The following is a 21355-nucleotide window of genomic DNA, read 5'->3' as shown; positions in this document are numbered from 1 at the left end:
GCAGCTAGAAGCCCTGCAGAAAAGGCCGTCGGGTGCAGGAGCGGCGCCTACGTCGCGCTTCCCGGAGGGGGCGCGTCGCCCGGCATTGGCGCGCGTTTGAGCGGGCTGCGGAGGGCGCGAGCGCTGCGTGCGCCCCAGGAGGCCGGCGAGGGCGGGAAAGCGGGCGGCTCGCCCCTCCCGTGCGCCCGAAGGGGCTTTTTTGGCGGTTCCCCCGCTGCTACGAAGTCCTAAGCAACGAGAAGGAAAGCGCCTCATGAGCATAGCACTGGAGGGTGAGTCTCAACTTTTCTGGACGAGCACTCAATGTGTTGCAGATATTAAGCATAAGAAACGCTCCTCATTGTCCACACCCATAAAAATATTCATTTATTTTTTTATAAATATTTTATTAAATTTTCAAATACATAATACAAGATCCCTACACCAAAAAGCCAGAACCAAAATACCAAAGAGCCATATAGAAAGAAAGAAATAAAAAAGAAAAAAGAAAAAAGAGAAAAATATAACCAACCATTCAGTACAACTTTTCTTATATAACTGATTGGACTTCCTCACATCTCCTTACCCTGCATTATTTATAATAAGAATGTCAGCAAATTATTACCTTGTTTCATACCTTATTTTGTACTTTCCAAATATTATACTTCTAAATTTAAAACAATTTTTATCAATTGCTCATACCTTAAAATTAAACGTAGTGTTGCCTTAAATTTCGACCTTTTCTTACTTATAACTTAATTTTCTATTTTACAAAGTCTATTTGCTGGAACTGATATTTTCTAAATCGTGCAAATACTTAACATTCATACAACTTATAATGTTTTTGTAAATAGTCCTTAAACTTCTTCCAGTCCTCTTCCATTGTTTCTTCTCCCAAGTCTCGGATTCTGCCAGTCATTTCAGCCAATTCCATATAGTCCATCAATTGCGTCTGCCACTCTTCCAGTGTGGGCAAGTCTTGTGTCTTCCAATACTTTGCAATAAGTATTCTTGCTGCTGTTGTCGCATACATAAAGAAACTTCTGTCCTTTTTTAACACTTTCTGGCCGACAATGCCCAAGAGGAAGGCCTCCGGTTTCTTAACAAAGGTATATTTAAATCAGTGGCGTAGTGTGGGGGGTGCAGGGGGGGCCAGCCGCACCGGGCGCAACATCTGGGGGTTAGGGTTAGGGGGCGCAAATCCACGGGTTAGGGGGCGCAAATTACTTGCCTTGCCCCGGGCGCTGACAACCCACGCTACGCCACTGGGTTTGGGCTAAAACATAGTAGTCATGAGTGCAGAAGACATTCCTTGAGGACTTCCCTCTGGTACTCATGAAACCTGACAGGCCTCCTTTGCTTACTGCTCCCTTCATCACAAGGTGATGAGAGTGGTTATTCCACCCTTCCTCTTGAAAAGAGCTGAAAGAGGGATGCTCGTTGCCTCTTCCAATTTGATATGCTTTGTGAAGGCTCGCATCAGCATCTCAGATGTTCAACTGGAATCACTGCAACAGTTCATTTATGCTGGGACTGTCATATGGAGGAGGCAGGGATCTTATCAGTTTGAGGTACCAAATAAGGCTTGAAACACTCACACCGGCGCATTACTGCAGCATATCCAGAGCTAATACAGTGGTACCTCGGGTTACATATGCTTCAGGTTACATACGCTTCAGGTTACAGACTCCGCAAACCCAGAAATATTACCTCAGGTTAAGAAGCTTGCTTCAGGATGAGAAGAGAAATCGTGCTCCGGCGGCAGCAGGAGGCCCCATTAGCTAAAGTGGTGCTTCAGGTAAAAACAGTTTCAGGTTAAGAACAGACCTCCAGAATGAATTAAGTTCTTAACCCGAGGTACCACTGTACACCATTAGCAGGGCAAAGAGGCTGAGCACTCAAATGGCTGCTACAGCACAACTCAACCTCAACTTCTCCCATATTCCATTTAGTGTGGAAAATTTGCAAATTGTGTGTGGCTTAGGGTGTGGAATAGGTGGTACTGGTAAATCAAGAATAACAGTAAATAGAGTGGTACCTCGGGTTGAGTACTTAATTCATTCTGGAGGTCCGTTGTTAATCTGAAACTGTTCTTAACCTGAAGCACCACTTTAGCTAATAGGGCCGCCTGCTGCTGCCGCGCCGCCGGAGCACGATTTCTGTTCTCATCCTGAAGCAAAGTTCTTAACCCGAGGTATTATTTCTGGATTAGCGGAGTCTGTAACCTGAAGCGTATGTAACCTGAAGCGTATGTAACCCGAGGTACCACTGTATTTCAGTTGGTGGCATGGGGGGCAGCCATTTTGGCATGGAAGAGGATTCTGGAGAATGAGCAGCAGCAAGGGCATCAATGGTGTCCTGCTTGGGAGACCATGGTGGAGCCAAGGCAATCCCTGGCTGGATTAATCATATGCCACATTCCAAACAGGAGGGTTACAGAAAAGAAAGTCAGGTGGATTAGTCAAATGTACCTGGCAATACCAGATTCCAACCATGGTGGAAAGCAGGGCAAACAGGAACATGTCAGCACCCTGGAGAGCTCACTCAGGAGCACTTGTTGACTCAACAACATGCTGAAGCCTTCTGGGGCTTTATGAAAGTCAGCTGGCCTGGACTGTCTATTAGCCCTATGACAATGTAGGCTCTTTTAAAGGATCATTGCCCTGCTAGGTAGCTGTTGGTTCCTACAGCATGGAGATAGCGAGGGATGAGTTGGAAGGGTGTCATCCAAGCTGGAGGGGTCTGGTAAGGCCACATCTTCTGATCTGGATAGTCCAGAGGGCAGGGCGGGTATTTATGTCCCAAGTGATGCTTCCTCTCCCTGCAGGTCTGCTTGTGAGCCGGATGGAGGATTGTGTCCAGAGAACATGACAAATAGCAGGTGCCTCAAGAGCTGCAGAGGTTGCTCAGGCCTGAGTGAGTGGAAGTAGTGATGATGGTGATGAAGGGATTATGGCACACCGAGGTTGGATAATGGAGCTATATTCAGAAGATAACCACTGGTCCCATTGGCTTGAAAGGAGAGGGAGTTATGGGTGTGGCCACATCTGCTGGGTGGGCAGCTTTGCCCTCCAGCTTAAATGAGGTTGATACCCCTGGTTGACTAGATCAACAGAATCTAAATTCTCAAATAAATAAAATGGGAGAGATCACACAAAACAGCATAATATTCACATTGCATGACTGCAAGCTTGCTGATTTTGTTGCGTGCATTTGCAGTGAAAACAGATAGAACTGCAGTCATCATGTGTGATGCTCTACACACGCTATTTGCACACTTGCGTGTTTTTGAAATCTGAAGTTTTTATCCTGTCGAAAAATCAGGTTTTATCCTGTCTAAAAACCAGGTTTCAGGTTGGAGGAAGACCAAATATACCACAGGAATTTCTAGATATAATATGCTTTTGCCATTAACAAAACCAACATCTGGTTGCAGCTCACTTTTATAGCAATTCTTTGTGCGTCTGGATGTTTGGAGTGGGCTGCTTCTTCCCATACTTTTCCGTTGCCCTTCCACCTAAGGATTTGCTAACAACTTCAGCATTTTTCGAGTGGATGGATGCCTGATCCTAGGAAATTCGGGCAGCTGTACAAACCAGCTCATGCTAATCCCTGGCATTTGTGCAAAAGCTTACCATAAGCCTTCAACTTCAGGAGGTGTCAGAACAGCAAGATCCTCACCATCAATTAATTCTGCTTTCAGAAAGTAGAAAAGAGGGCTATTGGGAGGCAACAGAGTGAGAGACAAGAGGCTGGGCCAAGGCCATTTCGTCAGTTTGGTTGAGGACTTCCCTCTGGTACTTGGTTCACTGGGCTCCTCCCTCCCTCCACTGTCACCTGCCGGCAGCCAAACCACCAGGATTCAACAGTGGGGAAGTAGGGCCGTAGGTCAACAGAGCTTGATGGAATGAATCGAGGCTGTGGCATTTTGACCCTCCACTCAATGACTTTTTCCCTGACCTCCGATATCATTTGCCTTTTCTGGGTATGCATGCAGGTATTTCTGCACCTGTGTGAATGTGTGTGAACCTTTAAAGAAAATTCCCAGGAAGGGCACAAATGCCAGGATTACAGATCTTAGTTGTCATGATTCACAACAGGCAAACAGGGGCAGCAATACCCATTTTTAATTTGACTCTTTAAAAAAAGATATTGTGTAAGACTAATCTTTGCCTGAATAAAGCTTGCCTGAGAGATGAAGAGGGATGAAGCTGTTCTATCCCAAGACCTCTCTATTTATTTTTTATTTTAATGTACAAGGTGTGGCTGCTGTTTAAACGTATTATCGTTGCATTAAGAAAGATATTGCATGCTGTAACTTGGAAACAAAGATGCACACCAAACAGGAAGGAATTAATAAGGAAATTATAGGAGCAGCTGTAAGTGATAAACTTAGTGACAATGTTGTGATTACTAGAACATCTTACAGAGTTTTAAGAAAATGGAATCCAGTTATGCAATATATGAAGAAATAATTAGGAACTACAAGTATAGGAATAGAAAATATGCCGCTATAAAGATTAAGGACTTTGTTTCTGATTAAGCTGTTTCACACACATGTATTGGGGGATTTCATAAGAGATATAAAATCGTTAAGATAGGATGACCATATTGATGACATTAATGATATTTATGACTTCTACATTTATGAACTGTAACTTATTTGGATTACTTGAGATATTTGTAAGCAAGGTAGTAGAGATGTTTAGTATAAGGTTTGACACTAAATGTTAACCTTAAAAAAAAACCCTGTAATGGATTTTTTATTTAGTTTAAGTATGAACAAAAACTAAATAGAATACTTTTTTAAAAGCCTGATATATATACTGATTTAGAGGAACACACAAACACATCTGCAATCCCATAACCATGTATTGGGTGGAGATCTGAAAAAAAACTGCTCCTGCTAACTCGGTTGTTAAATTTCACCTGTGCCTTCTGCAGGCAACGTTCAGTAAAATTGGATGCACTTATACCATATGGCTAATATGGCCACACACACACAAAAATCACGCATGACAAACCTGCCCATCTAAACATAAAATGTGCTAACAAGCTTCCACATCAGCAGGTGCGCAGCAGATTGCAAATGTAACACATGGAACACGAAAATCCTAATTAAAGGAAGGAAAACTACAGGCAGGCATTTTGATAACGATGATACTGTCTGGATGCTGCAAAAAAATCACACAAATGAACAACACAAAGTCCACAATAAACACATGTCCAAAAGCACCCAGCATAGTGCAGGCACTTCAAAACCCTCTTGCTGTCATGGATTGGCTGGATGCAGAAGAGGGGTGGGAGGCACCAGCTGGGGAACCCCCAAGGGAACCCCCCTAAGGGAAGAAGGCTCAGGGCCCAGGGATTGGTGGTGGGATGATGATGAGTGGTCAGAAGGAGAAGATTGGAAGAAGGAGGTGTCAGAAGCTGAAGGGGTAAAAGGAAGAGTCTGTGGCAGAGAGCAGTCTAGAAGCAGAGGTTGGAGAGGAGGAGGTCCGAGAGGCAGAGATGAGGCAGGCTGCTGAAGAAACCAGGGCATCTCCCCCTCCTGCTGTGACCATCTCCCCTACCCACCCAGAACCTACAGAGGTATGAAGAGGACGGAGCAGAGACAGACAAGGTGTCAGAGTCTCAGATTGCTTAGAACAAACCCAGAGGAGGTCCTTCAGTGACATCTTGTGATTACTGATGACCTGCTGGCCCAGTAAGGTACCTGGATCGGAGACATTCTGGTACACACATGAAATCTGGTGTGAGCTCTTCGGAGGAAGAGCAAGGTGTATGATTTGGTAAGGGCACCTTCAGACATAGGGGCACATACCACCTGTGGGCCACCCCTAATCTAGAGTTTCACAACCTGGAAATGTTTGATGACTCAAATTAAAGCCTGCCTTCAATGTAAACTCAAAAGGACATGAGAATCTGCCTATAACAGATCAGACTATTTGTCCATCTAGCTCCAGAATGGGGAACCTCAGGCCCAGAGACCCAATGTGGTCCCTCTAGGTCTTTCTGCATGGCCCTAGGAACTCTCCTCCGAGACCACCTGATGCTCCACCCACTTTTGCTTCTGGCCCCTCCCACCCTCAGAATGTAGCAGCCCTGGAAGGCTGCCTCAAAGGAGATTCAGTCCCCAGACTGAAAAATGTTCTCCACCTCTGGACTGGCCCAGCATTTTCTTTACTCGACTAGCTCAATGGCAAAGAAAGGTGTTCCCCAAATGTTCTGAACCCCTGGCCTACCTGGTGGCAAGTCAATATGTCAAGTCCAAAGTTTGGGGGTCAATCTATGCAAGCTAAATCCAAAGTTCAGGAAACACACTCCAGTGTCTATTCAGGTAAGCCAAGTCTGAAGCCCACCAGTCAATATACAGTCCAGAGTCAAACCTGAAGCACAGTCCCCTAGAGGTCCAGGGGCGTCCAAGCCAAGGCCCATCAACATGGGCTGTTGAGCAGACCTGGCACCTCAGCTCTGCTTCCCATTTGTACTTCGCATGTTGATTGCAGCATCTGGGCTTGATGAGACACATGACCCTCACATGTTCTGAGCCTACTCCAGCTAAGGAATCATCTCCTCCCAGAGCTAGCAAGCCCCACATGGCCAACTGGTGAGCTGGGCTTTGTTCCCTTGCCTGCCTCAGCCTCCTAGAGCGCCCCTCCTGCTGCTCCCTATGCCTCAGAGCCTGCTGTATTTGTGGAGACAGGGGCCCCTATGGCTCTGGTAATGGGTCCTGCTGCTCTGGTTTCCCTCACCACCCTCTTGTCACTCCATGAGTACTTCTTTGCCCATCCCCTGCTTGCCCTGGTATGTCCCAGTCCTGACTACACCCCATGCTGGGATCCTGTTCCTTCTCTTCCTCCGCCCCGTCGTCCTACCAGTTCATGACACCAACACTGGGTTCCTGGTCCCCTTTAACAAGAGCTACCAGGGCTTCAAGGGACACGGGTGGTGCTGTGGGTTAAACCACAGGGCCTAGGACTTGCTGATCAGAAGGTCGGCGGTTCGAATCCCCGTGACGGAGTGAGCTCCCGTTGCCCGGTCACTGCTCCTGCCAACCTGGCAGTTCGAAAGCACATCAAAGTGCAAGTAGATAAATAGGTACCGCTCTGGCAGGAAGGTAAATGGCGTTTCCATGCGCTGCTCTGGTTTGCCAGAAGCAGCTTAGTCATGCTGGCCACATGACCCGGAGGCTGTACGCCGGCTCCCTCGGCCAATAAAGCGAGATGAGCGCCACAACCCCAGAGTCGGCCACGACTGGACCTAATGGTCAGGGGTCCCTTTTTACCTTTACCTTTTACCAGGGCTTCAACATGGGGCATGCTGCACACAGAGCATGTCTTCTGCCACTGAGATGCAGATCTTCCCTGACAAAGAGTCAACAATCCTTAAACACCTATGATTCAGAGACCCTGATACAGAGCCACAGACAAAGCCCAGTCATGCCCCATTAATATCTCTAGCAAAGGGAAACTAAATATTTCTGGGGATGCAACCGGACTAATCCAGGCCATGAAATTGAACATTTCAGATTCATGGCTTGTGCATTACTGCTGAGCATTGCCTAGAAGCTTCAACCATAATAAGCTGGGGCTAATTTCCCACTAATGGTACTTTGGTCTTACAAAAGCAGGTCTTTTTTTTTTTTCATTCTGCAGTCGAATATTGTTATAGGAAATGCTATAGGACCTGGCCCTAGAAGACTCAAAATCAATCTAAACCCATTACAACAGTGTTTTTTGTTCTCTCTGTCCCTTGGGAAAAAAAGCTACTTTGTCATTTTATCTTAGCCAAATAGGGTGGAAAAAATTAATTTCATTATACAGAACAGAACAGGATTTCATTGGATTAAACCCAAGGACTTTCAATGTGCTTTTTAATATCTGCAGAATTGCACTGCCCTTTCATATTTGTAAAATATTCACGCACAAAAGGTCTCCAAACCCATCCCTATTCCCAACAGTGGCCGAATTTGCCACATCACAGTAAGCCAGTGCTGGGGAAACTCCAGTTTCATAAGCCCACCACATCTCCCCACTTGGCACATAGTGTGGTTTAACCAAAGCCACGCCAGGCAGGTTTACAACAGGTAAACCTGCAGTGCCAAACCGAAAAGGAAGAATCAGGAGCACCCTGAGAGCCTTTTTCTGTTGCTCTGTAGTAACGAAAATAGGCATCAGATTCAAAAAGTGGCAAATTGCAGTTGAACAGGAAGAACAGCGAGTGCATTTTGGCTCTGTACACACCCTCTAGCTTTAAAGCACATGCAAAATACAATCTTTCCCTCAAAGGACTCTGGGCATTGTAGTTTGTTAAGGGTTGCTGGAAGTTACAACTCTGTGAGGAGCTAAACTACAATGTCCATAATTCTCTGAGGGGAGGGTATGTTTCAAACGTGTTTTGAAGGTAGAGCGTACACATAGCCTTGAGACTGCATTCATAATTCTTCTGCAGCCTCAACTTAAATTCAAGTCGTGGCTGCAAAGGAAGACTCTTTGCAGCACTGGCTTATGTTTATGTCTTTATTATTAATTTTTGTATACTGCCCTTCATCTGATTTCACAGGCCGCGGAGGGTGGCCGTATGTCTTCCTTTTCCAGGACACATCCTCTTTTTCATGGGTATGTAAAACGAGAGTCGACATAGCAATCCATAGTTAAAAGTAGTACAGTGGTACCTCAGGTTAAGTACTTAATTCGTTACGGAGATCCGTTCTTAACCTGAAACTGTTCTTAACCTGAAGCCCCACTTTGGCTAATGGGGCCTCCTGATGCTGCCGGGCCGCCAGAGCACGATTTCTGTTCTTATCCTGAAGCAAAGTTCTTAACCTGAAGCACTATTTCTGGGTAAGCGGAGTGTGTAACCTGAAACATATGTAACCTGAAGCGTATGTAACCTGAGGTACCACTGTAGTTGGCAAATGTGCCCTCTTTTTTGCTCTTCAAAACATGGCAACAAAGAGTCGTGGCTTCAATGGAAGCATTGCAGATATATTCCTAATTCTTCCTAGGCGAGGCATAGGCTCAAAATGGAATCCAGTTTGATACTCCTTCAGTAAGTCATGAATCATGGGCTACTGTGCATGAGCCAACTGTATCCGCCTGGACCCCCCCCCCCAACAATGGGGAGAAACAATTTGCAACCCCTGATTAAGCATTACATCTGATTCAGGGACTGTGGCTTGTTTTTCCCTTAACACACCACAATGGTAAGCCAAATCTTTGCTCATAAACCATGGTTTGCTTGAAAGAAACTAACCACGATTCCATGTTCCAGGTGCAATGCTAAGCCAAGGATTAATTTGTTTCCTCCAAGCAAATCTGCCCAGACTGGCTCAGTCACAGGAAACCATTAAGTATGACACGGGAATTGGGTCATCATTTTAAAAAGAAGAGGTCTTAAACTTTTTAAATGCACTTTTGGGTATCTTGCACATTTTCATCTTCGTAACTGAGAAACCCCCGTAGATTTGCCCATATCCAAATTTAGATTGCAAGCACTTTGAAACAAAAACGTATTCTATTAGTCGGCGAGACCTCTGTAAATTCCCTGCACATAAACAGATGAACAAATCGTAACAAACCCCAATTATGGCTGATGAACCTTTATTGCGGATTCCGAAGAAATGGTTTAGATTTAAAAGGCAAGCTTTTAAGAAGAAATGATTATCAACTATATATTGGAGATCCAACACAGCTTTCGTATCAAAAGGCAAGAAGGTTGCGGGTCAAAGTTATCCCTCTCCTCTACAGCACAGATACAACAGAATCTGCTTAAAAACCTGAAACCTTATCTGTAAGAAACAGGCAACTAAAACTAACAGCACCATCTTAAGGCAAAAAATAGAAGCGCACATTAAGCAGGAAAAGAGGAGGCAGCTTTATGCAGGGTCAGGCCAATGATCCGTCTTGCTCAGCACTGTTTATACCCAAGCCAGAGTGAGGCCTTCTACATGGGGTTGGCTTCCCATGAGTCCTCGAATGCCCCATGGGCATAGCTCAGTTGGTAGAGAATGAGACTGGAGTCAGGGCTGGAGTCCTTCCATCCCATCCTTGGGGCTGGTCCTGCACCACCAATAGAGAACATACACAACAGCATAGCTGTCGACTTACAGATTTGAAAATAAGGGACCGGCAGCCTCAAAAATAAGGGATCAGCAGCCAAAATAAGGGATCAACAATTACTTTGATGAAATACATATTTTGTTGTGTGCAAATGGCTTTAGATACCTATTAGGTCCATAAATTACCATATAGCATATATTCAACACAAAAACCAGCAACAATTTGTTGTTGACAAAGGACGGCTGGACATAGAAAGGGCCCCATTACCTTCAGTAGCTTATTTAAGGGACATCATCAATAAGGGACAGCAGTGGGACATGGAGCTGGGATAAGGGACTGTCCCGCCAAATAAGGGACGCTTGACAGCTATGCACAACAGGGTCGCTGTGTTTTGCACTAGCGAGCTAGCGTGAGAAGCAACCACTTAAAAGCACCTTAAACAAAACTCGAAACCAAAGCTAGTAGGACACACTCTCTCTACTTACTTTCCTGCTGCAGGAAAAGGAAATGGGCCCGACCCCCAGAGCACCTTCCCAAAATGTAACAACAAAGAGTTCCTTACTTTTTCTTGATCTGGAGAAGAACTTTATGCCCCCGGGGGAAGTGGATGCATTGGAGCTGGGGGAGGAAGAGTCTTTGGAAGATGACCGGAAGATCCCGCTGAAGCTCATGCGCCGAGGGGAGCGAGGGGGAGATTCCTGGTAGGGAAAGGGGAACACTGTTTTGGGCGAGCCGGGACTGTGCTTGGATTTGACCGGGGCAGAGGCTGGGCTGGAAGGCCGATTCTGAAGCCCCTTTGGGAAAAGTCCTTTGGAAGGGCTCCCTGTGTTGTAGCTGTCTTCCGCCTGCAAGGGAAAGAGAAAGGGGCAATAATTTTTAACAAAAAAAAATTATTCCAAGGCCGACCTCTGTCAAACCATTGACCTAATGAGCATCTACCTGCAGTGAATCTGCTGCAATAAAATATTGCCTGCCCTTCTCTTAAAAATATATTTTGCTGGACTAGCCAAACACTAGCATCTTTCCTGTGTTGGGAAGGCTGTGGAGAGATATGCTCATATTTTTATGCATGGTGGTATACATCTTTTAGAAAAAAAGTTGTTTCTCATTATTTCCAAAATTTCACAGCAATCCCTTCGGCCCAATTCGGGTCTTGCCTTCTTATCATTAGTCTCAAATTGAAAGAATAACCTTAAATGCAGAGATATAGTAATTTTTCCTATTATCAGCCGTCCGATTAACAACAGCCCGATACTGGAAACAACTTAAAGAAACCCCCATTGAAATCTGATTAAATAATATTTGGAATGTGGCTCTATCTCGCTACGGTAGGGTAATTAAAGGCAGTTCAAGGATAAACACTTTTGGTGATACTTGGCTGCCTTTCTTCGACTTTATAAATAGAGACAGAAGGTACTTTTATTCCATTCTCAACGCAAGAATCACTGGGGAGAGGCTACTTGAAATGATAATGCATAAATAAACGTAACGCTTGTGAACTGTGTACTGCATATGAAACCTAACGAGAATGTACCACTGGGCGAGTTAATGTTGTTCTTCTATTGACATGAAAACCAATAAAAATTACAGTGGTACCTCGGGTTACATACGCTTCAGGTTACAGACTCTGCTAACCCAGAAATAGTACCTCGGGTTAAGAACTTTAGAATCATAGAATCATAGAGTTGGAAGAGACCACAAGGGCCATCGAGTCCAACCCCCTGCCAAGCAGGAAACACCATCAGAGCCCTCCTGACATATGGTTGTCAAGCCTCTGCTTAAAGACCTCCAAAGAAGGAGACTCCACCACACTCCTTGGCAGCAAATTCCACTGTCGAACAGCTCTTACTGTCAGGAAGTTCTTCCTAATGTTTAGGTGGAATCTTCTTTCTTGTAGTTTGGATCCATTGCTCCGTGTCCGCTTCTCTGGAGCAGCAGAAAACAACCTTTCTCCCTCCTCTATGTGACATCCTTTTATATATTTGAACATGCCTATCATATCACCCCTTAACCTCCTCTTCACCAGGCTAAACATGCCCAGCTCCCTTAGTTTACTTCAGGATGAGAACAGAAATCGTGCTCTGGCGGCGCGGCGGCAGCAGGAGGCCCCATTAGCTAAAGTGGTGCTTCAGGTTAAGAACAGTTTCAGGTTAAGAACGGACCTCCGGAACGAATTAAGTACGTAACTAGAGGTACCACTGTATTTGGGAGGGGGGAATATTATCTGCCCAACACTGCAGGTGGTCAGAAAACAGAATTAAAAGTCAAATCCCACCTTCTTCTAATGAAAAGTTAAAATGCAGACTCTCAATGGGTGACAAGGAAGACTCACTACCAACATAGGAAGAAAATACGCTACTTTATACCAGTCAGCCTATTTGTCTATCTGGTCCAGTGCTGCTGAACTTTGACAGGAAGTCCATCTCCATGGCCTTGGGGGAGAAGTCTCACCACTGTCACCTCTGATTTGATCTTTTAAATTTGGGACTGGACCTACTCAGCGGCGTAGCGTGGGTTGTCAGCACCCGGGGCAAGGCAAGTAATTTGCGCCCCTAACCCCTAACCTGCCGCCGCTGCCAGCTTCTTGCTGCTGCCTGGGCCGGGTATTCACAGTTCTACAAATCTTTGGCGCTGGCTTGCTCCATTAGTTTAACTTGGGGGGGGGGGGTGAGAGAGAGATTGCAATCGTGCTATGTGCACCGAGAGGGGGGGCACGGTTGTAACGCAGGGGGGGGGGGGAGAAGAAGAGAAACTAGCAGGAGAACCTTGATTTCCCTCTGCAGCTCTGTGGGGAAGGAGGGCGCAGACTGGGCTCTTTCCTCGCCACAAGATCCCTCGGCTGGCCGGGCCCAGGCCCTGCGGGGCTCCTCCGCACTCCCCTCTCCCGGCCGGCAGCGCCTGCAAAGGCTGCGGGTTCCGCTGCACCTCCGTCTCTCTTTCCACTGGTAGCGAGAGCGGGTGGGAGGAGGCCACCCGGGAGCCGGAAATGGGCGCCAAATAAGGAGAGCGGGGGCCTGGATCCTGGCCTTGTTTGGCGCTTCCCCTCGGCCGGTCGCCCAGCCAAGCCCGCGGCGGCGGCGAGGCGATGCCCGCGCAGGGGGGCGCCCACCCCTCGGCCCCCGCCCGGCACTGCCGCCCCAGCACCTGCCCGCTCCTCCCAAGGGGCCTCCTCTCCCTCCCGCCTCTTCGCAGCAGTCCTCGCGGGGCGGACAGGCTCGACTCTCCCCTCCCTCTTGCGCCCCATCCCGCGCCTCCGGACCTCCTTGCTAGCGCCTGCTACTCCCCCTGGTCACCCAGCCCGACCCCTCCTCCCAAAGGAGCTGAGCCCCGAGGCTCTTCGGCGACTCTGGAGGTGGCGAGTGCGCCCCCCCAGATGTTGCGCCCGGTGCGGCCGGCACCCCTTGCACCCCCCACGCTACGCCACTGGACCTACTGCATGTAAAGCATGAGAAATGATCCATCTCGGTCCCAACAGTTGCCATTTGTGGATGTGAAAAGAACGGGCAGCTTCTGGGATCCTGGTTAATTACATAAAATTCTGCCGCAACAGCCAACAAGACAAGCCATGCAGGTTTTTTTGGAAGGTGAACTGCGACAGTGGTGAGCTTGGGTCAGACCGGAAATCTATGCCTTCTTAGACCTCCTACTTTCTGCCGAAGAAGAGCTGTTTTGCCTCACATGCACCACCCTGAGAGCTGATACAGTGGTACCTCAGGTTAAGTATTTAATTCGTTCCTGAGGTCCGTTCTTAACCTGAAACTGTTCTTAACCTGAAGCACCACATTAGCTAATGGGGCCTCCTGCTGCCGCCGTGCCACTAGAGCACGATTTCTGTTCTCATCCTGAAGCAAAGTTCTTAACCCGAGGTAATATTTCTGGGTTAGCGGAGTCTGTAACCGGAAGCGTCTGTAACTTGAAGCATATGTAACCCGAGGTACCACTATAATCGCTTTTTATTGTGTACAACATGGAGCAACAGCCGGTTTTAAAACTCACAATTATATTTTAACCGGAATATAACAATATTCCCTTTAACTGGACTGAAACGTGCTCATATGTTATAACAATCTTGGTCCTAGGGAGGGCGGGAAGCAATTACGCTGATATTAATGGCATGTACAGTGCACATGACTATCTCAATTGCTTTATGGCTACAGCCATTAGCCTGGGGGAATGAAGGGAGAGACCTGTCATTTCCTGCTCTCTACTCTTGATGTTGCAGCAATTGTTCCAGTCAGAGCACCTCAAGCAAGATAATTTGATTAATTATTTACCTTAGTGATGAGGGGTAAAGAAAACATTAAAGCAGAAGATGAGTGTAAATAAATATATATACATATTTTTTTAAGATAATATTTATTAAAGTTTTAAAGGTTGCACAAAGAAAAAGTAAACAAAAACAAAACAACACATCACAATAAGGAAAAAAGAAAGAAAAAGAAAAAGAAATAGGAAAAAACAAAACAGAAAAATGAAATCCATTAAAAAAACCACAGCGAATCTTCCACTAACTTATCTTTCATTAGCTTGTTTCATTGACCTCCTCACACCTCCCTTTTTTGTATTCTAGTTCGGTTAACTATTTCAGCAAATCCTTTCCATCTTTTCCAATTTTTGTCCTGTAATTTATCTTAATATAATGTAACTTTACTTTCCCTCCTTTCACCAATTAACAGTCTATTTTTTCCTAAACCTTTGTAACATTTCTGCTAAAACCACATAACTTCATTCCAACATCCTTCTAACATTCATTAATTTTACAATGTTCCTGTAGATAGTCTTTAAATTTCTTCCAATCTTCCTCCACCGACTCTTCTCCCTGGTCTCGGATTCTGCCAGTCATTTCCGCCACTTCCATGTAGTCCATCACCTTCATCTTAAATATATATACATATTTGCTTCCCTATTGGCAATTCATTTAATCAATTTTTCCTTCTCTGAGCTTATCAGACAGGATCCAGTCCTCAATAAAGAACACACAGACAAGTACCCATGACTTCTAACGATACCCAGCCCATTCTTGATACCCCGGCAGCTACAGAAGCTCAGCTGCAGAAACCAAAGGGTGGGCATTTATAGGCTAATTTTTCTTAGCAAATTCTGTTTAAATATCAGTCAAGAAGGAAGGCAGCGGGGCCTCTGTCATCCTCAGATGTTCCACAGGCTGAGCAGCAGAGGGCGAAGGGAGCATGTGGAACAAAGTGCAAGCTGAAGGAGGAAACTCTGCAAAACAAGCATTTTGCCAGGGACCTTCATGCACCAGCATTAGTCTGAAGAGCAGCTATGAATGATCAGCCCCACACTAAACTTCTCCACACAAGGCACGTGTGACGATGCATAACTGAATCTGGGATCCATAGCTAAGCTCCAGGCCCTTGCTACTCAGGGCGTTAAGCTTATTATTCTTATTATTGCCCCCAGAGTAAAGGTAAGGGTAAAGGGACCCCTGACCATTAGGTCCAGTCGTGACCGACTCTGGGGTTGAGGTACTCATCTCGCTTTACTGGCCGAGGGAGCCGACGTACAGCTTCCGGGTACAGCTTCTTAACCTGAAACTGTTCTTAACCTGAAGCACCACTTTAGCTAATGGGGCCTCCCGCTGCTGCCACACCGCTGGATCATGATTTCTGTTCTCATCCTGAAGCAAAGTTCTTAAACTGAGGTAATATTTCTGGGTTAGCAGAGTTTGTAACCGGAAGTGTATGTAATCTGAAGCGTATGTAACCCGAGGTACCACTGTACAGTCATACCTCGGGTTACAGCCGCTTCAGGTTGCGTTTTTTCGGGTTGTGGTCTGCCAAAACCCGAAAGTACCGGAACAGGTTACTTCCGTGTTTTGGCAGTCTCACATGCGCAGAAGCACCAAATCGCAACCCGCGTGTGAGCTGACGAAGGTTGCAAATGCTGCGGGTTGCGAACGTGCATCCCGCACAGAGCACATTCGCAACCCGAGCATCCACCGTATTTGGTTTACGAACTCCGCAAAACCGGAAGTGGTGCCCCGGTTTGCAAACTTTACCTTGGTCTAAGAACAGAATCCGAATGGTGGAAGGGCACCGGCAGCGGGAGGCCTCATTAGGGAAAGCATGCCTCGGTATAAGAACAATTTCAGTTTAAGAACGGACTTCCGGAACGGATTAAGTTCGTAAACCAAGGTACCACCTGTATTATTATTTTAAAATATTATCCTTTTACCTCATCTCCTTCAACACTTTCACTGACTTCCAAGGCCATATCTGACTCCTGGGCCTGAAGCAAGTGAAGAGGCAGACTGTGGTGCCAAGGTCCACGTGGCCCCCTGTTTGACTAAACCAACTGGCAGTGCCCTCTCCAGGGTTCAGACTGGGGACATTCCCAGCCCTATCTGAAGATGCCAGGAATCGAACACGGGGCCTTCCACGTGCACAGAGGATGCTTTAACAACCCTTCCCTGATAGGAAGAAAAATTCTTTCCCTTAGAAGGACAGGCATGGAGTTCCTTATTTCCTTCAAGCAAAGGGAGCGACGGCACATACCAGATTAAACTAAACGATATGCTATCGGTCTTCATGTCAAGGTGCAGTTAGATTAGTGTCATTCGAGGCGAGGGAATTTCTGCCTGTGGTATACCGCTGCAGAACGTCGCTCACGTCTCACCAGATAGCTTTATCGGACTGTACATACATCTTCAGAGGCAAATGCAAGATTAAATGGGCTGTTAGTGTGTGTCAGTGTGTTCTGCATCTGGCTGGGGTCTGGGTAATGATATGAGGAGATGCTGTTTTCAGTCCTGTCCTGAGTTGGGTGTGTGATCAGCGCGGCTTCTGTTGTTCTACAGTTCAGCTTCCATTCAAACCTACATCACCATACCCTCCAACATTTATCCGATGAAAATAGGGACCTTCTATACCTAGACAGCATCTTAAAAAGTACCTAGACAGCATCTTAAAAAGCAGAGACATCACCTTGCCAACAAAGGTCCGTATAGTAAAAGCTATGGTTTTCCCAGTAGTGATGTATGGAAATGAAACCTGGACCATAAAGATGGCTGATCGCCGAAGAACTGATGCTTTTGAATTATGGTGCTGGAGGAGACTCTTGAGAGTCCCATGGACTGCAAGAAGATCAAACCTATCCATTCTGAAGGAAACCAGCCCTGAGTGCTCACTGGAAGGACAGATCCTGAAGCTGAGGTTCCAATACTTTGTTGGGAAAGATGGAGGGCACAAGGAGAAGGGGACGACAGAAGATGAGATGGTTGGTCAGTGTTCTCAAAGCTACCAGCATGAGTTTGACCAAACTGCAGGAGGCAGTGGAAGACAGGAGTGCCTGGCATGGTCTGGTCCATGGGGTCACGAAGAGTCGGGCACGATTAAACGACTAAACAACAACAACATTCTCCGTCAGGAAGCTTCTCTCGTGTTTGATCTCGCCACACACATAGATGTCCTATATACATCTGTCATCTTAAGCCAACTTCACCACCTCAACCTACCTCGCAGGATTGTCGTAAAGAAAAAATGTGTGAGGGAAGGGATCATGCGCAACACCTTCCGCAGATAAATGAAACAAAACTGAAGTTTTAGCAACAAGCTAAAACTGCCAGCCGGCAGTTAAGTCTGGAGAAGCAACAGAACCTTGTGTTATAACCACCATTTTCAAACTCACAGCAAAGCTAAAAATGTCACAAGCTGGGCTGGGGAGGAAGGAATGAGTCAATCACTATTTGCAATAGGTCTTCCCCAGGAGGTACAAACACAATCTCATCTGCCTACAAAAACACTCTCACCAAGTGACACCTAATTTACTCCTCAGGTTTGAAAGTTACAGGCATACCTCGGAAATATTGCGGGTTCGGTTCCAGGCTACCGCAATAAAGCAAATATCGCAATAAAGCGAGTCACACACATTTTTGGGGTGTGAATATTTAAGTTCTGTTTACACTATACTGTAGTCCATAGGAAGGCAAACTAAGGCCCAGGGGCCGGATGCGGCCCAATCGCCTTCTAAATCCGGCCCACGGATGGTCCGGGAATCAGCGTGTTTTTACATGAGTAGAATGTGTCCTTTTATTTAAAATGCATCTCTGGGTTACTTGCGGGGCCTGCCTGGTGTTTTTACATGAGTAGAATGTGTCCTTTTATTTAAAATGCATATCTGGGTTATTTGTGGGGCATAGGAATACATTCATTATTTTTCAAAATATAGTCCGGCCCTCCACAAGGTCTGGGGGACAGTGGACCGGCCCCCTGCTGAAAAAGTTGGTTGACTCCTGCTGTAGTTTATTAAGCCAGGCCCCCTAGCCAGCTTGACTCTTGCAGCCAGAAGTGTGGGTCTTCCTCCCCCTGGAAGCAGCTGGGCTGCCTGCAGCTGTACCCGTGTCCTCATAAGGAGGACAATAAAACTGCACATGCATGTACAAGACTGAATCAGGCACTCTCCAATCTTTTGCAGAAAATTATATTTTCATCTGCAGACGAGAAGCGATAATTCCTCATCACTGATGGTAGTGACGGCGACCCCAAAACATTTAAAGTGCTGTAATGTAGCTTCACTTAAGAAAAAGTTTTTTTCTTCTCAGGCCATCAGATTCTGCACTCCTAAAGTGTGTCGTGCTTAATGCTTCATTGTGAAAGGTGTGAGTCAGCTCCGCAGAATTTAAAATGGATCTCTGCTTACTAAGGCAAAGGGTTTTGTGAAACGTTAACAGCCAGAAAGACGCGTTCTCGGCATTTTTCTTGAAGCTGTCCCAAGAGGTGAAATATCGCAAGGCTAACCGACTTTAACAACAAAGCTCTTCCCCTGTCCTTTCTGCACAAGGGGAGGCAAAATAGGAAATATTAGCTTGCTCCTGATTTGCTGGAAAACAATGAATTCTGCAAACTATGATTTGCTCCATTCAGACACAAAACTATTATTTTCCAAATAAGGAAAGGAGATCATATCCCCATATATTGTGGCTGTTCATACGTGTAATGCCAAACCATGGTTTAGCATTACATCTGAATGCACACCACTGTCTGTGTTTGAGCTATTTGTCTTGGGCTGCCTGGCAGTTGCATTTCTTACCTTCTAAACCACTTTGAATGGGCTTTTGCCTCTTCTGGAGGGATTTTAGCTTGCTAAAGGGTCTGTTCACATGTTCAAGGTGAAAAAGTTATAGCAAGGCCACGCCTTCATCTTCCTCACACAGCAAGCTGGTCCTGTGGAAGCACCTCCCATGGAACCAGATCCACAGGTCAGAATAAGGTGGCCATAGAAGAGGCCTTTCCCCAAGACCACTTGACCGCATCATCAACACAGAAGGGACCAAGGGACCTTGCAGCAACTTCCACTTTAAAATATTCAGCTGAATCAGCCATATCTGGACAAATCAACATGGCCGACGTGAACTCAGGGAAACAGATCTCTGAATTCTGGGAGGATTGATGGACGCACCAGCAGTTTTCACTAGCAAGAGATAGAAAGAAAACTCAGAAAGTCCTACCTTCCGCGAAGCATGCTTTTCTGCACTGTCTACGTCCCCATCCAAGAATGGCATGGCAAATGAGCTGAGATCCTAGGAGAAAAGAAGGAAAATTAAAGTTTCTAAAGGGCACACAGACTAGAATAGAAATGGAATACATAGTGTGTAAAAGGAAGCTTTGGAAGTCATTTTATAAAATGAAAAGCAGCTCAATTAATAATAATAATAATAATAATAATAATAATAATAATAATAATAATAATAATAATTTATACCCCGCTCATCTGGCTGGGCTTCCCCAGCCACTCTGGCGGCTTCCGAAAAAATATTAAAATACTGTAATATATCAAACATTGAAAGCTTCCCTAAACAGAGCTGCCTTCAGATTTCTTGTAAAAGTCTGGTAGTTGTTGTCTTTGACATCTGGTGGGAGGGCGTTCCACCCGGAGGGCGCCACTACCGAGAAGGCCCTCTGCCTGGTTCCCTTTAACTTGGCTTCTCGCAGGGAGGGAACCGCCAGAAGGTCCTCAGTGCTGGACCTCTGTGTCCGGGTCGAATGATGGGGGTGGAGACCTCCTTGAGATATACTGGACCAAGGGCGTTTAGGGCTTTAAAGGTCAGCTCTGGGAGTGTTAACGCTGAGTGGTGTGGGGGTGTGGGGGTCACTTAACTTATTTGCTGGCTACTTATTCACTCCTTTGAGCAGTTTCACCTTTCCACTGTACAGTTCCAGGTAATGCTTGCCTTCACAAACAGGCATTTGGCCTGCTATTCTATTCCTACTTACCTGGAAGGAGGGATATCAGAGAATTCCATTGAAAATAGAAATCGGAGCGGAAATTGCCAATGTTCATTTTATTCATCCCACTCCTCCAACAGAACTCAATCTAGCCAATGTAATCAGTATTTGCTGCAGTTGTTGCTTTCAGTCCGTAAACGGTACATAATTGATCATGTGTCAATTCCCCACCAACTTGCATTGAACAGGGTGGAATACTGCAGTGGCAACGCAACTTATGTACTGAAATACGTATATTACATAAGCTACGCAGTTTTGCCATAGCGAACAGCAAGACAAATAACACCGTGTGAAAGGCGAACTGCAGCAGAAGGGAAACAGTGCTTCATGGACAGAACAGAAAAATGATGCCTTCTTACTTCTGTGGCTGAGATGGGAGGGCATTCCACAGGGTGGGCGCCACTACTGAGAAGACCTTCTGCCTGGTTCCTTGTAACTTCACTTCTCACAGCGAGGGAACTGCCAGAAGACCCTCGGAGCTGGACCTGAATGATGGGGGTCTTTGTATGTACAGTCATACCTCAGGATAAATATGCTTCAGGATAAGTATTTTTGGGTTGTGCTCCGCGGCGACCCGGAAGTAACAGAGCGCGTTACTTCCGGGTTTCGCCGCTCGCGCATGCGCAGATGGTCAAAATGACGTCACGTGCATGCACGGAAACAGCGAAACGCAGCCTGCACACGCACGGTCACGTCTTACGGGGCTTCGGGGTACCACACCGTCACAGTGTGTTCCTTTGCTCCAGAAGCAGTTTGGTCATTCTGGCCACATGACCCAGAAAGCTGTCTGCGGACAAACGTCGGCTCTGAAGTGAGATGAGCACCGCAACCCCATAGCTGCCTTTGACTGGATTTAACCATCCAGGGGTCCTTTACCTTTACCCTTTTTCACTTATTTATCTATTTATCTGTTTTTATCACACTTTTCTATATAAAATACCCAACACATCAAACAAAACTAAAACAACTAGATCGTAAAATGGACTAACTATGATCCAAACCCACAGATAACAGACGGACAGACATAAACTATTTTCCAAAATATATAGTAGGTAAATCGGCTGTCAC

General features: G+C 46.0%; 1 protein-coding gene across 1 annotated transcript in view; it reads right to left on the bottom strand.

Annotated features, from left to right (window-relative positions):
- Window positions 1–21355, bottom strand: part of PRKAG2 (protein kinase AMP-activated non-catalytic subunit gamma 2) — a 205627-nt gene that overhangs the window by 120690 nt on the left and 63582 nt on the right. Inside the window, 2 exon segments of the mRNA XM_081882786.1 lie at window positions 10606–10888; window positions 19510–19581. Of these exon segments, the coding sequence (XP_081738912.1) occupies window positions 10606–10888; window positions 19510–19581 (355 nt within the window).

The sequence above is a fragment of the Podarcis melisellensis genome (genome assembly GCF_964234715.1).
Source record: "Podarcis melisellensis genome assembly, chromosome: 12".
Lineage (NCBI taxonomy): Eukaryota > Metazoa > Chordata > Lepidosauria > Squamata > Lacertidae > Podarcis > Podarcis melisellensis.
This window is presented reverse-complemented; position numbering and strand designations above follow the sequence as displayed.